The sequence below is a fragment of the Oryzias latipes genome, chromosome 9, assembly GCF_053564925.1.
Source record: "Oryzias latipes strain Hd-rR chromosome 9, Olatipes_Hd-rR_3.1".
Lineage (NCBI taxonomy): Eukaryota > Metazoa > Chordata > Actinopteri > Beloniformes > Adrianichthyidae > Oryzias > Oryzias latipes.
In genome coordinates, this window is record NC_136245.1 from 3045630 (window position 1) to 3058780 (window position 13151).

The 13151-nt window shown below is 48.3% G+C and overlaps 1 protein-coding gene across 2 annotated transcripts; it reads left to right on the forward strand.

Annotated features, from left to right (window-relative positions):
- The first annotated feature begins 14 nt into the window (after positions 1–14).
- Positions 15–12179, forward strand: LOC101168719 (amyloid-beta A4 precursor protein-binding family A member 1-like). Of its 2 annotated transcripts, XM_023958073.2 has the most exons (11): positions 15–379; positions 2340–2438; positions 2522–2561; positions 3157–3302; positions 4617–4694; positions 4930–5115; positions 5360–5533; positions 6915–7127; positions 7426–7545; positions 7615–7755; positions 11366–12179. In XM_023958073.2, the coding sequence occupies exons 1-11, from the start codon at positions 290–292 to the stop codon at positions 11435–11437; spliced, it is 1359 nt and encodes a 452-aa protein (XP_023813841.2). In that variant the 5' UTR covers positions 15–289; the 3' UTR covers positions 11438–12179. The 2 variants fall into 2 exon arrangements, with proteins under 2 accessions (XP_023813841.2, XP_078808253.1); XM_078952127.1 differs by lacking the exon at positions 11366–12179 and having other exon boundaries at positions 171–379; positions 7615–8021.
- Positions 12180–13151: the final 972 nt, after the last annotated feature.

Here is a 13151-nt window from a genome sequence, read left to right on the forward strand (position 1 = left end):
CAGGTTTTCTTCTTATCCTTGGAAAGTGTTTTTATGCATCATTGAGGGACTCAATTCAATCCTGTAGGAATCCTTTAAAAACTGCGGCTTGAAGTATTTTTTTGGGGGGAAGACGCCATCAAGCAGCAGCCGCTCAGGACCGGCATGAAGAGCCAGCTCTGATTCCGTGACGGCGCCTTTGTGTCACCTGAGCAGCACAGCCGTGCGTGGTGACGCCGCAGCTCCGAGCGCCCGGCCGCCACTCTGCTGCTTCTGTCGCTGAGCTGAAGCGACTGCATCGACCCACGCCATGGAGAACTTCTGGATGTACCAGGTGGAAAAGCTGGAGGAGGACCAAGCCAAGCAGAGGCCGGACGCTGCTCCACAGGATCAGAATGAGGTGGGTTTGATGGCAGCTTGTTTTGGTAAAGGATGGGAAGCTACAACAGCACAGTATGGATGGATGAAAGATCCAAAATATGACAAATTTATTTTTGAACAATCAAGCAATCATTTTAAACAGAACAAATGATGTTCACATTTATCAATAAAGTTTAATAAACTCAATAAAACAAAATTGAATTGAAATAAAAGTTTTTTCAATATAGTTCATTGAATTTGTTGACTGTTTCATTGATTAACCCGACATGATAAATTATTCATTGGAAACATTTATGTTCCTACTTATTATCACAAATACGTTATATATATATTATTTGAATTGACGTTTTGAATATCTGATGGTTTCTCTGTCATCACAGAGGAATATCAACTGACACATTAAAGTTTGTGGGCGGGGCTTATGTTACTCTATGGATGGTTTCCAGTTCAAATTAGTTAATGTTGTTTTAAGTTAATTCTTCAGTAATGTATTCATTTACACCACTCACCATTAGTGCTTTTGAAATACATTAAAGTAGTCTCTGATATTAATAGTAATGAATGACAAGAAGCACTATTTTCATTTATTTGCCCCAAACATGAAGGCAATAATGAAGATAGCCCCAAATAACAAATATTGACCATTTCAATAGTTCCACCATTTGCTGCAATGACAGCGTGACGGCGACGTCTCTTAATCCTCACCAGCTTCATGATGTTCTGAGGCGTTCCACTCTTCCACAAGTCACGTGCTACATGCAGTTCTGCCAGGTCACTTGGGGTGGGGTCCCAGACGTGCTCTATGGGGTTCAGGTCAGAGGTCGTTGCTGGCCAAACCATTTGAGGACACACCCACTTCCTGAAGTCCAGCTCTGACAATTCTGGTGGTGGAGCATTATCATCCATGAACATTTGTAATCTGCCCACAGCAAATGTTCACTGTGGTGTAGTGGAGTCCCCTGCATTTGAGTCAAAGCGGTGGAGTCGAATGGTTAGGCTGGAAGCCCTGGTACCCCTCACATCTGGAAAACGGGCCTGCAGCTGTGTGGCGTTTGCTAAACCATGTCTAAGATCAGAGGTCCACAGCTCCTGGTCGTGGTTGTGGTCTGTCACTGGGCGGGGCTCCACTCCTGGGTCTGTCACAAACTCTGTCAGTAGTTCTGAGTCTTGATGCTAGTCTGCTCACTAAGTTCACCTGGAACCTCTGACTGTCTACTAGCAACCTGAAGGCGCTACGTCCAGGTGGAGCTGCTCGTCCATTCAGCGACGCCGTGCGTTCGTGGCTGTTTGAATGATGAACTTGGAAAGACTTACTGAATAAATCAGCTATTCAGACCCACAGAATGTTGACATTGATGAAACATTGAAAAGGTTTTTCTTTTAGAATTTTTTTAGTTTTGGCCCCAATAAGCAAGAGACACTGAACACAGTGAGACCATTATATGGAAAACACTAACTGAGGTGTGTCCATCACCCCAATAGTATCACCTCCCTGTCACAGATATCTGTGAAGTGCATCCACTGAAGTTTTCACAATGTCTCTAACTGATTGTGAGTAGTGTGCGATACTTTGTCCCTTTCAACCTCCCTGACCCAAGAGCGAAGCGGTTTTTGATGTTCCCTCTGCTGCACTTGTACCTGCCAACTTCTTCTGAAGACAGCCGTTTCTGTGTCCCATGCTTTAGGGAAGACCAAACCAGATAAAACCAAATCATGTTAGAACACATTCAAACAGACCAGCTCTGATCAGGTACGATTAGAGTTAGTGAAGTTATTGCCTGCTGTTAGAAACAACTAAGAAAACATAATTAAATAACAAACTTAATTTCAGGTCGACCCAAAAGACGTGGGTCAGACCGTGTCCATGGTCATAGCAGCAGGTCTTCCAGCAGCTGGGTCTTTACCTGCAGTGCTTTTGAGGACCTGAGCTCAGACTGACCATCCCAGTTCATGTAAGGAACTTCTCTCCCACTGTGCAGCCCCCACGTCTGGACTCACCCCCTCCTCCAGGAGCAGAGTTGTCCAGTAGACTCCTGCTGCAAGATGACAACCTGGAAGCATCTGCCTCCAGTAAAGAGGTGGGTTCTGCCGGATTCAGACCCTTCCTGAACATCAGGATGACCGTCTGCATCGTTTTGACTCTTGACCTCTTCTTTTGCAGTCCAGGAAAAACCCACCGTCCTTCCCTGCATACGTGGAGGGTGAGTACAGACCATGACCGCACTCGACAGCAGACCTGCCTAAACCAGCGTTCATGGATGATCTGCAGCAGCAATCTGCCACAGAGCTTCATGAACCTCTGAGTGTTTGGGCTTCCAGAAGCTTCATCTGGTGGATGCCCTCTTCAAGGACTGATGGGAAAACTCGGATTTTGCTCCAACTGCTTTCTTTTGTATGAGTGGAGCTTCATACTGCTGGATGGTTTTCTGTCCATGATGCTTCCAAAAGATGAATTTCCATCTGAAGTCCTCAGGAGTTTCATTCATTCTGCCTCCTGTTCAGGATGGACTGTAGAGACCACGTTCGTGCACTTTCGTCTGATTGTGACCATCACCATACAGTGACGGACGGAGGCAGCCAACAAATTAGTAAAAGCAGCAGCTGATGGTACCAGACCAGATCAGACCAGAGTAAATGAAATCAGACCAGACTAGACTAGACCAGACTGGACAAATGCTGACCTCTTGAGGGCTTCAGACCACCGTTTTTCCCTGCATTTGTTGCTGCATCCTCAGCTTCTGTCCACCGTCCTTCCAGAGACGCTGCTGTGATGACATCATCTTCTCCACTGTTCAGTTCCAGGCCCGTGTGACCCAGAGGACCTGATCAGCGGGATCTTGTTTGCGGCGATCTACTGGGGCTCCACCCCCTTGCTGTCAGAAAAGACGCCATCCCGGAGCGTCCGGACGAAGCAGGCAGAGGAGGCTGTGAACCGCGTCAAGGTGAGAGCCATCACTCAGCTGTGCATGTGTGCTATTAGTGAGAGGTGTGGACACAGCCTGGCCTCTTCCTTAACTTTCCCCGCCTCAGTAACCTTCACGATCCACAGCTTAAAGCTCAGCTCATCAACACCTTTTCTCACAGCCGCTAGACAACAACACACTCCAGTCCCCCAGCAGTAAAGGAAACTGCACCATTTTCCTTCCCAGAGAGTCATCTGCAGGTCATTAACCCTTGTGCTATCTTAGATGACCCCCCCTTACATTGACGTGTTCTTCCTACCATGACAAAGGTGGATAAAGGTGGAAAGATTTCATGTAATCCATGGACACCAGTGAAGATCACAAATCATTGAAGAAAAAAGGTTCAAAGCACTGTCTAGTGGGTCTAGATGACCCAACTCCCAACGTTGAAGGGTCCTCTTCCTGCTAGACCTGAAGGCCACAGACTTTGTAGCTTTAAGATGACTGCTGTCAGCTTTTGTCACAATTGCTGCATAAATTCCATCTATGAGTTCTCCAAACCCTATGACTGTTCGCATGAAGGTCCATGGAAAGTGAACAGCTGGGTCTTGTGATGCTCCTCACACTTAGTGTCCTGGATTGATTTTAGTTCAGTCAATTGAATCGGATCGTTGAATCAATATAGACTATGAATTAACCAAGCGCAAATTAAGATGTGAATCAAATCCTTTTTCAAAGGAATCGTTAGAACCCTTAAGGAACAGTCAGCTGTAGATGCTGTCCAGTTCTGTGGTTGCACTCGCTTATGTCCGTATATGAGCACCATGTGGTGTGATCTCTCAAAGCATGTATACTTAATTGTCTGACATGTCTTTCTTCTAGACCTGAAGACCTGAAGGGTCCTGTTAAGGACTGTCAGACAAAAAAACAACATCTTTAGAACATTTTCATTCATCCAGTCCAGCACGGTCAGAATCCCTCTGAGGTCTACCAGATACTGTCCAGTCCAAAGGAAGTGAAGTTGCCACAAAACAGTCAGCCCCACCACATCAGACTCCAAGTCTAGAGAACAATGAGCTTCTCAGAAGATTCTATGAACCCTTTGGTGATACAGAGATCTTAACCAACACTGCACAGGGATTTACAGCCTTGAACACTTGTATTAGGAGACGGAGAGCAGCATGTCAGCTCAGCTCTGAACACCAGAGGTTGGTTCCTCCTGTTTGAGGTTCCTCGGTTCCAGTGAAGTCACAACTGCTAAGGCGTCCTCCTGAACGGCAGCAGTTTTTACTTTTGGGTCCCAGTGTTTGTCTCTGCAGTCAGACGTGTCTCTGTGTGTACATGTTCCTGCAGGCCGGTAAAGTTTCTCAGACGGAGGTGGACCTCTTCATCTCCACACAGAGGGTCAAAGTTCTGAACACAGATTCTCAGGTACTCGCTCAGACACAAAACCCACCAAGTTAAACTGACCAGAACCTCACAACGGTCTACAGCCAGCAGAACATGGATGAGTCAAGACGATACATGATTGGACATAAATGATCGATGAGAGACTAAAAACATAGAGGAGAAGACTGCAGACTCATCCAGGAGAAGCTGGATGACTTGTTAAAATTCCACCCCTAATCCCTGACACATCTGTGCCATCCTCTTCCTGTGCTCACAGGAAACTGTGATGGACCAGCCGCTACGGAGCGTGGTCTACATTGCAGACATCGGTAATGTGGTGGTTCTGATGGTCCGAAGAAGGCCGCCTCAGCTCGACTCTCAGGAGTCCCAGGAAGCCCCGGAGTCGGGAGACGACGGCAAAAGTCCGTCCAGGATGACATGTCACGTGTTTGAATCTGAGGACGTAAGAACCACAGAATAACAAAGTCTTTGTCATGGAATATTGGCTCACATGATGCCTCGATTTATCCCAAACTTCAAACTTCAATGGGTGTCAGAAAGTGTCTGCATGAGAGTACATGCAGCAAGAAGGCAGCTGGAGTCACCACAAGTTCTGGGACTGAAGTATTAGCGCTGCTGCTCTAGAATGCAGAGAAGCTCCTTGGATTCTGGTTCTGTTTCCTTCCTGTTCCTGTTTGTGTCCTCAGGCCCAGATGATCGCCCAGTCCATTGGGCAGGCTTTCAGTGTGGCGTACCAGGAGTTCCTGCGGGTCAGCGGGATCAACCCCCAAAGCCTGAGCCAGTACAGTGACCTGCTTAGCTCCCCGGACATGTACAACGAAGACCTGGTCCACTTCTCCAAGTCTGAGAACAGCAGGGCTGTAAGTAGACCTGATGTCACTGCAGGTCACCTGAGAAATCTGAAGGAATCAAAAATCACTTTCAGATCAGACTCAGTTGGTCAGGGTGGTTCAGACTGTCTCAGACCAATTCAGACCAGCTGAATTAGACCAGGTCTGATTCAGTGGTCCATTGGGGCGGTTTGCAGCCGAGTGGGAAGCGGCTGGGATGAGGGTCAGCACTAAGTTCTTGACCGGAGAAAGGTAGTTTGCCATCTCTGGGTGTGTGGAGTGCTCCCTCCCCATGTGGATGAGTATAAAAATCTTGGGGTGTTATTGACGAGTGAGGGAAAATTTGAGCGTGTGATCGACAGGCGGATTGGAGTAGTGCCCGATGATATGCAGTCGCTGTACCGGTCATTGTGGTAAAGAGAGTGTTGAGCCAGAAAGCAAAGCACTCAATTTACCGGTCGATCTTCGTTCTAATACTCACCTTTGGTCATGAGCTCTGGGTCATGACCAAAAGAACGAGGTCCCGAATACAAACGGCTGAAATGAGCTTCCTCTGTAGGGTGGTTGGGCGCTCCCGTAGAGATAGGGTTACAAGCTCGGTCACCAGTTGAGGTGGCTGGGCGTCTAGTCTGGATGCCTCCCTGTGGAGGTGTTTCAGACATGTCCCACTGGGCAGAGCCCCCGGGGAAGACCCATGATACGCTGGAGAGACAACGTCTCTCTGTTGGCCTGGGAACAACACGTGGTCCCCTAGAGGAGCTAGAGGAAAGTGCTGGAGAGAGGGAAGTCTGGTCATCTTTGCTTAGACTGCTGTCCCTGTGACTAGGTCCTGGATGAGTGGAAGAAGATGGATGGATGGATGGATGGATGGATGGATGGATGGATGGATGGATGGATGGATGGATGGATGGATGGATGGATGGATGGATGGATGGATGGTCCGTATTGGGTTAAGTGTGCAGGCCAAACAAGAGCAGATCGGTCTTGAAACAGATTAAACCAATGTTCTTCCCCACAGACTACAGGAGCCAGTTCTTCTGAATGCACCAGCAGGGCAGAACCCATTTCCTCATCTGTTCTGGTGAAAGCCTGACTGAGAATCTTCCAAAATGTCGATTCACAGACCAGATGTCACATCTGTGTTCACTTGTCTGCATTATCCAGTGTTTTAGGTGTCTTCTACCTAAAACATGGTCTTCTTCCTTAATCTTAGTATTGCTGTTATGAAAGCATGCTAGCATCGGGTCTTAGAGGGGTTTAAGGAATTTTCTGGACCAGAACCACCAGAGAACTGGAAACCTCCAGTCTGTGTGGTTGTGGACCATCAGAAAGAATAAGAACAGATGTTTGATGAGAACATCTGCAGAGAGCAGGAGTGTCTGAAGCTGCTGCTGTCCGTCTGTGAGCTCAGGTGTTCATAGAGAAGGAGAAGGGGGAGATTCTGGGCTTGGCCATTGTGGAGAGTGGGTGGGGCTCCATCCTGCCCACCGCCATCATTGCCAACATGATGCACGGAGGTCCAGCTGAGAGGTCTGGAAGACTGAACACAGGAGACCAGATCATGTCCGTCAACGGAACCAGCCTGGTGGGATTGCCGCTGTCCAGCTGCCAGAACATCATAAAGGTGCGCCCACCACACCTGAGTGCTGGTCACATGACACGTCTGTATGTCTTACTGTGGCCCTCGCTATGGTCACCTGCTCCAGTTGCGATGATGAGACAACAGTAAGCTCATCTGTCTTCTGCGCCACCTTGTCTTCGAATTTCTCTTCCTCCACATTCCTTTTGTTTTTCTTTTTTTATTTAACTTTCCCCCCCTCATTCCTCTTTCTAGTCTTCTTCCTTGTCCTTTTTCTTCCTTCCCTTTCTCCTCTTCATCTTTAGACAGCACCCTTCAGCCTCCTGTGTCTCTTGATAACCAGGATCTGAAGAACCAGACTCGGGTGCAGATGAACGTAGTGAGATGTCCCCCAGTCACCACAGTTCTAATCAGACGGCCGGCCCTTCGCCTCCAGCTGGGCTTCAGTGTGCAGAACGGCATTGTGGGTGAAAGTGTGGATCCTTTGTGTTTGAAGTTGCTGGGGGGAAACAATAAACATGTCCTTCCACAGATCTGCAGCCTTGTGCGCGGGGGCATCGCTGAGCGGGGCGGGGTAAGGGTGGGTCACCACATCATTGAGATCAACGGCCAGAGCGTGGTGGCAACGCCACATGAGAAGATCGTCCACATCCTGTCCAACGCCGTGGGAAAGGTGAGGCTCCATTGTAGACGTGGTCAGAGAAGTTCAGCAGCGTTCAGCTTCATGGATGGATCCATTCATGGAACACTTGAGTTTAAAAGGAGCCATCAGATCTCCAGCATGGATTCAATTCAATGTTATTTACGTAGCCCAATGTCACAACACAGTTGTCTCAATGGGCTTGGGTCATTAAATACAATAGATGATTGCTAAACTAAACTTACAGGCTAAGCTAAACTCTGCATCCCTGCCCTTACACCCTCCTTCTCCGTGGATCTCCAACTATCAAATGTATCTTTTTTTTTTTTTTTTTAACTTGTCCTGTCCAACAGCTAGGCAAACAGATGAGAGCTGAGGGCCTCTTGTGTTGGACATATTTTATTTTAACAAGAGGGGTTATTAATCTTCAGACAAACCAAAGGTATGTCTGAATAAACCCCTTTTGTAATTGAGGCCAAAATTTATTAATTTCAATCATGTTTGAAAATCTTTGGTGTTGGACCGGACGGAAAAGGAAAGAGGGGAAGAAGAGAGAGGGACGTTAGAGAGAGGGGGGGGTAGGAGGGTGATAATAGGAGGGGAAGGGGGGTAAGACCATGAAGCAGCATAGAGCAGACAGGTTTACTGGTTGTTTATTGTTACGGTACGGTTCAAATGTAGTACAAAAAGGGCGGGGCCTGTTCACACACACTCAAATATTATCAACACACCTGCTAGCCGCAAAAATGTCCACATGTCAACATGCACACAAAACAGATAGTGTTCACGAACGCATACCTATGCCTTTAAACCAACTAGTGTGAAATCTTTCATTCATTCAATCATGCAAACTATTAGTGCAAAGGTGAGCTAACACCTGTGCTCAGGTGAGTGTTTATGTTCTTCTAAAATGGATGGTGGAATGTGAAAAGAAGGAGGAGGAGCGCCCAGCCACCCCCACACCCATACCCCCGCCGCAGCAGCAGCGGCAGCCGGAATTCCCCCAACGCCACACGGGAACAGGCAGGGAACAACCGCCCCCCGGGCGACCAAGACCGCCACCCAGGCCAGGGCCAGCCGGACCGCCGCGAGGCCCCCAGAGCCAGAGAGCAGGGAGGCGCAGAGGGAAAGAGAGCGCCGCCCCAGCCCAGCCAGGAAAGCAGCCCCCCGCCGCGCCGGAAGAGCCCAACGCAGGGCCCCACCGGAGAGGGACGCCCACAGCCCCAGACGAGCACCCCACCACCACCCAGGAGTTCCGGGCATCCCCCCGCCCCGACCCCAGGTACGAGCCAGGACCCCCCAAGGGAGACCCGCTCCGCACTCCAGGCAGCCACCCACCCGGCCCACGGTTGGTCCAGGTAGGAGCAAGGCAGGGGCCCGCCGCCCCCGCCCAGGAGGGGGGAACCCCGGGGAAAAAAGGGCGGCCCACAAGGGATGTTATAAATATGGCCCGACCAGGCTCGGCCATGTTGGAAGTTTGGCGGGGCCCAGCGCCCAGGGGCAAGGACCAGGACCCACCCCCCAGGGACACGAACACCCCCGGCTCAGGTGTAATATGAACCCCCCCACCGTGCGGAGAGAGCACCGCCGGGCCCAGGGACCCGGCACCCAAGGGACACGGCCGCCATCGCCAAGGGGCCCGCACCCCCCACCAGGGAAGGGGTAGGGGACAGATGGACCCAGGTCCCACCTTCCTTGTAAAATGTGTGTGCGTGTATGGGTGTTTGAGAGGGTGTTTGTGTGCATGTGTGTGTGTTTATGTTTGAATGTATATATTGAAGAGGGAGGGGTGTGTGTACTAAGGGGGGTGCAGTTAAAATTGGCGAGTAGGGCACTAAGGGGACATCTCCTGATTACTCACAGTGATGTCCCCTCACCCTCCCCACCAAGGGGCCCTAAATGTCTAAGGTGCGGTTAAAATTGGCAGGTAGGGTGCCAGGAGGACATCTGCTGCTTGCTTGCAGTGATGTCCAAGCACCCCCCCTACCAAGGACCCTACATGTCTAAGGTGCAAATAAAACCGAAAGAGGGGGGGCCCACTCCATACGGCAACCATAGGAGGGGGGCCACTCCCAAGTAGCCCCCCCCCAAGGCGCATCGCAGGCTAGACCCCCCACCCCCTCACCCTAATATGAGGTTATATAAGGAAGGGGGTAAGTTGGGGACAGCTGGTAGACTGTCCCCCGGTGGTCAAACAGCCGTCCCCCAGCCCACCCCCAGCAAAGGGGCCAGGGCCACCCAGCCCAGGGGCCCACCCCCGGAGGCACCGACACCCCAGGCCCGGCACCACCCAACTATCAAATGTATCTGCCTCTGCTGCTTGTTCTGAAATCTTCAGATGAATGTTGATGATGTTCTGTCCCTGAAAGAAGCACTGAGACCGGAGAGAAAGTGTATTTGGAGGTGTGAGAGTTCATGGTGCAGGGTATTCTCTCTTTACAGGCGTGTTTAGAGGTAAGAAGATGGACATCTTGAACTCTATTGCATCCAGTTTTAGAGATATTTACTGAAACCTCTGAAGAGAAACATGACAGATGAAAAACAGAGAGGGAATCCAGGAAATCCACATCAGAGCACCTCCTCAAACTGTGAGAACAAAAGGTTCTTTAAACACCTGTAGAACCTCATGGAGCAGGTCAGCTGATCTGGAGAATATCCAACTCGCATGTCAGGAGTCATGAGGTTCTGCTTGGTACTCTCAGTCTGGGGGCCAGATTTCTGGCATCAGATTAAGTAAAGGGGCGGCTCTAAAACCAAGTTTTCTTCTTGATGCAGTTTCTGGACCAAGATCATCAGGACGATCTGGGTATCAGGACCATTTTCTGTGGTAGTGTGTTCGGACTGAGTTACACTGTATTACCAAATCTGCCTTGACTCACATATAAACAGAAGTGCTGTTCCATTCCATTCCAAGTTGAATATGATGTCAGTGCACCTTTTGCAGCTATTACAGCTTCAACTCTTCTGGGAAGGCTGTCCACAAGGTTCAGGAGTGTTTTTAGGAATTTTGGACTATTCTTCCAAAAGTGCATCAATGATGTCACACACTGATGTTGGTGGAGAAGGCCTGGGTCTCAGTCTGCGCTCTAATTCATCCCAAAGGTGTTCTATGGGGTTCAGGTCAGGACTCTGAGCAGGCCAGTCCAGTTCATCCACACCAGACTCTGTCATTCATGTCTTCATGGACTTTAACTTTGTGCTGTGGAGGTCAGTCATGTTGGAAGAGGAAGGGGCCGCTCCAAACCCTTCCCACAAGTTTGGGAGCAGTGAATTATCCAAAATGTTTTGGTATCCTGAAGCATTCAGAGTTCCTTTCACTGGAAATAAGGGGCCAAGCCCGAGTCCTGAAAAACAGGCCCACACCATGATTCCTCCTCTACCAATTTTCTCACTCTGCACAATGCCGTCCCAAATGTACTGTTGGAATATTTAGGAGTGAGGAAATGTCACCACTGGATTTGTTGCACAGGTGGCATGTTTGTGAAAATGTTTGAAAAATGTTTAAGTCAGTCTGCATGTCGGAGAGCTTGATTTGGTGGTCAGGAAATCTGATTCTGATCATTTGGATGGGTGTCTGAATACTTTTGGTAATACAGTGTATCTCCGCTGCTGAAAATGTTGATGTTTGTGCCTCGTGTTCCAGATCCACATGAAGACCATGCCTGCAGCCATGTACCGCCTGCTGACTGCGCAGGAGCAGCCGCTCTATATCTGATAGCAGCTCCACAACTGGACCTGTTCTGCTCAGGCTCTGTGTTAGACTTTCCTCTCTCTCAGTAAAAGAGTACACTCTCAAGTTAAAGAAAAACTATCATGAAAAATAAAATAGAATGATCAAGAACATGTTTAAATCAGATCAAAGATGGTTCTTCTGACCAATAGAAGGACTGAGTAACAGCTGTTTATTTCTCTATAAAAGTCTATGGAATTTTGGTGTCTTGGAACCAGCTGGTACTTCCTGTTTGGAATGCCAGGGGGGCGGGGTCACTCAGTCCAGTTCTCAATGGTAAAAACTTTTACAAAAAAAAGGCTAAGTAGATAAAAGTCTACCGCACAAATCTGAAGAATCACACATCATGACAAAGAATGTACTTGTCTGGTGGGTAAATGTAGTTTTTAGGACTTCATGACAACAGGTGGCCTCTCAAAAAGAAGATCCAACTGTTATTTCAGGAGAAAAGAATCATTGATGCATCATGGGTAATTGTCCTGTGATTTCATGTTACTATTAATTGCTGTAGGATCTGTGGTCCCTGCTGGTCAGTGAGAATACTGCAGGTACATTTGGACATAGTTTGATCAAGTTCTAAATAAAGTATTAAAGCCTTTTTCTGTCTTGAACTGAGTTGATTAAATCTGTGTGAGAAATATTAATCAATCGTTTTGATCAATGTAACCAACCAATTAAGCATTGGTTGGTTGATCTATCCTGTTTAAATAAACAGCATTCCTGTTTATTTTTTGGAGTCTGTCAATGTCTGACGTTTCATTTACAGCAACACCTTCACAGCTGTACTCATAGTTGGTTCAAGACACATGAAGATTGACTTTTATCAGAAACTCAAGATGCTGAGCGTAGGCGAGCAGTGATGGCTTATGACTGAAACTTCCTCAGACCTGTTCAAACTCCAGCAGCTCTTTCTTGAAGAACTTGGAAGCTGGAAACTCTCCTACATGAAGACTAAAGAGCTTTCAATGGATTTAAGGGACAAGATTGTAGACCTGCACGAGACCAGAAAGGACGAAAACAACAACCCACCTGTAGGTCTGGGGCTCCAAATCAGATCAGACCTGGTGGGGTTTCCATGATCATGAGAACAGAGAGAAAATTGCCTAAAACAACATGGCAGGAGTTAGTTGATGATCTCAAAGCAGCTTGAGCCACAGTCACCAAGAAAACCATTGGGAATACTTTACACAGCAATGGTTTAACATCCTGCAGTCCCCTTAACTACGAAGACACATGTGCAGGCCCGCCTCAAGTTTGTCAGTAAACATCAAACCTAAAACAACAGCGAGGGATCCGATACTTCGTCCACTGTGTTTGCTTTTAAATACCCTCAAGTTCACAGTTGAAGGTAACTTAGATGACCCAGTCTCAACCAGGAAAGTCTAACCTGGTTTGACCTTCGGTTTACGACGTCAGAGCTGCTTAAAGCCCACGTGAAAGAACATTGAGCGAGAACGCGCGGGGATTTACAGAGGCTGCAGTTGTGGTTGAGATTAAATTGGCTTGAGGTTTACCTGTGACACAGTTCCGAATGCCTTAGGTCTGGGTGAACGTGGCGTTCCTGGAAGCCCTTCCAAGTAGAAGATAATCTCACCGTGTAATTAAAAATGCAGGAGTAAAGCTGTTATGGCAGACCACATGTACACGCGTGTCATTCTCCAACTTCCAGCTAGCTGCTTACACTTCTATTGATGTTCAG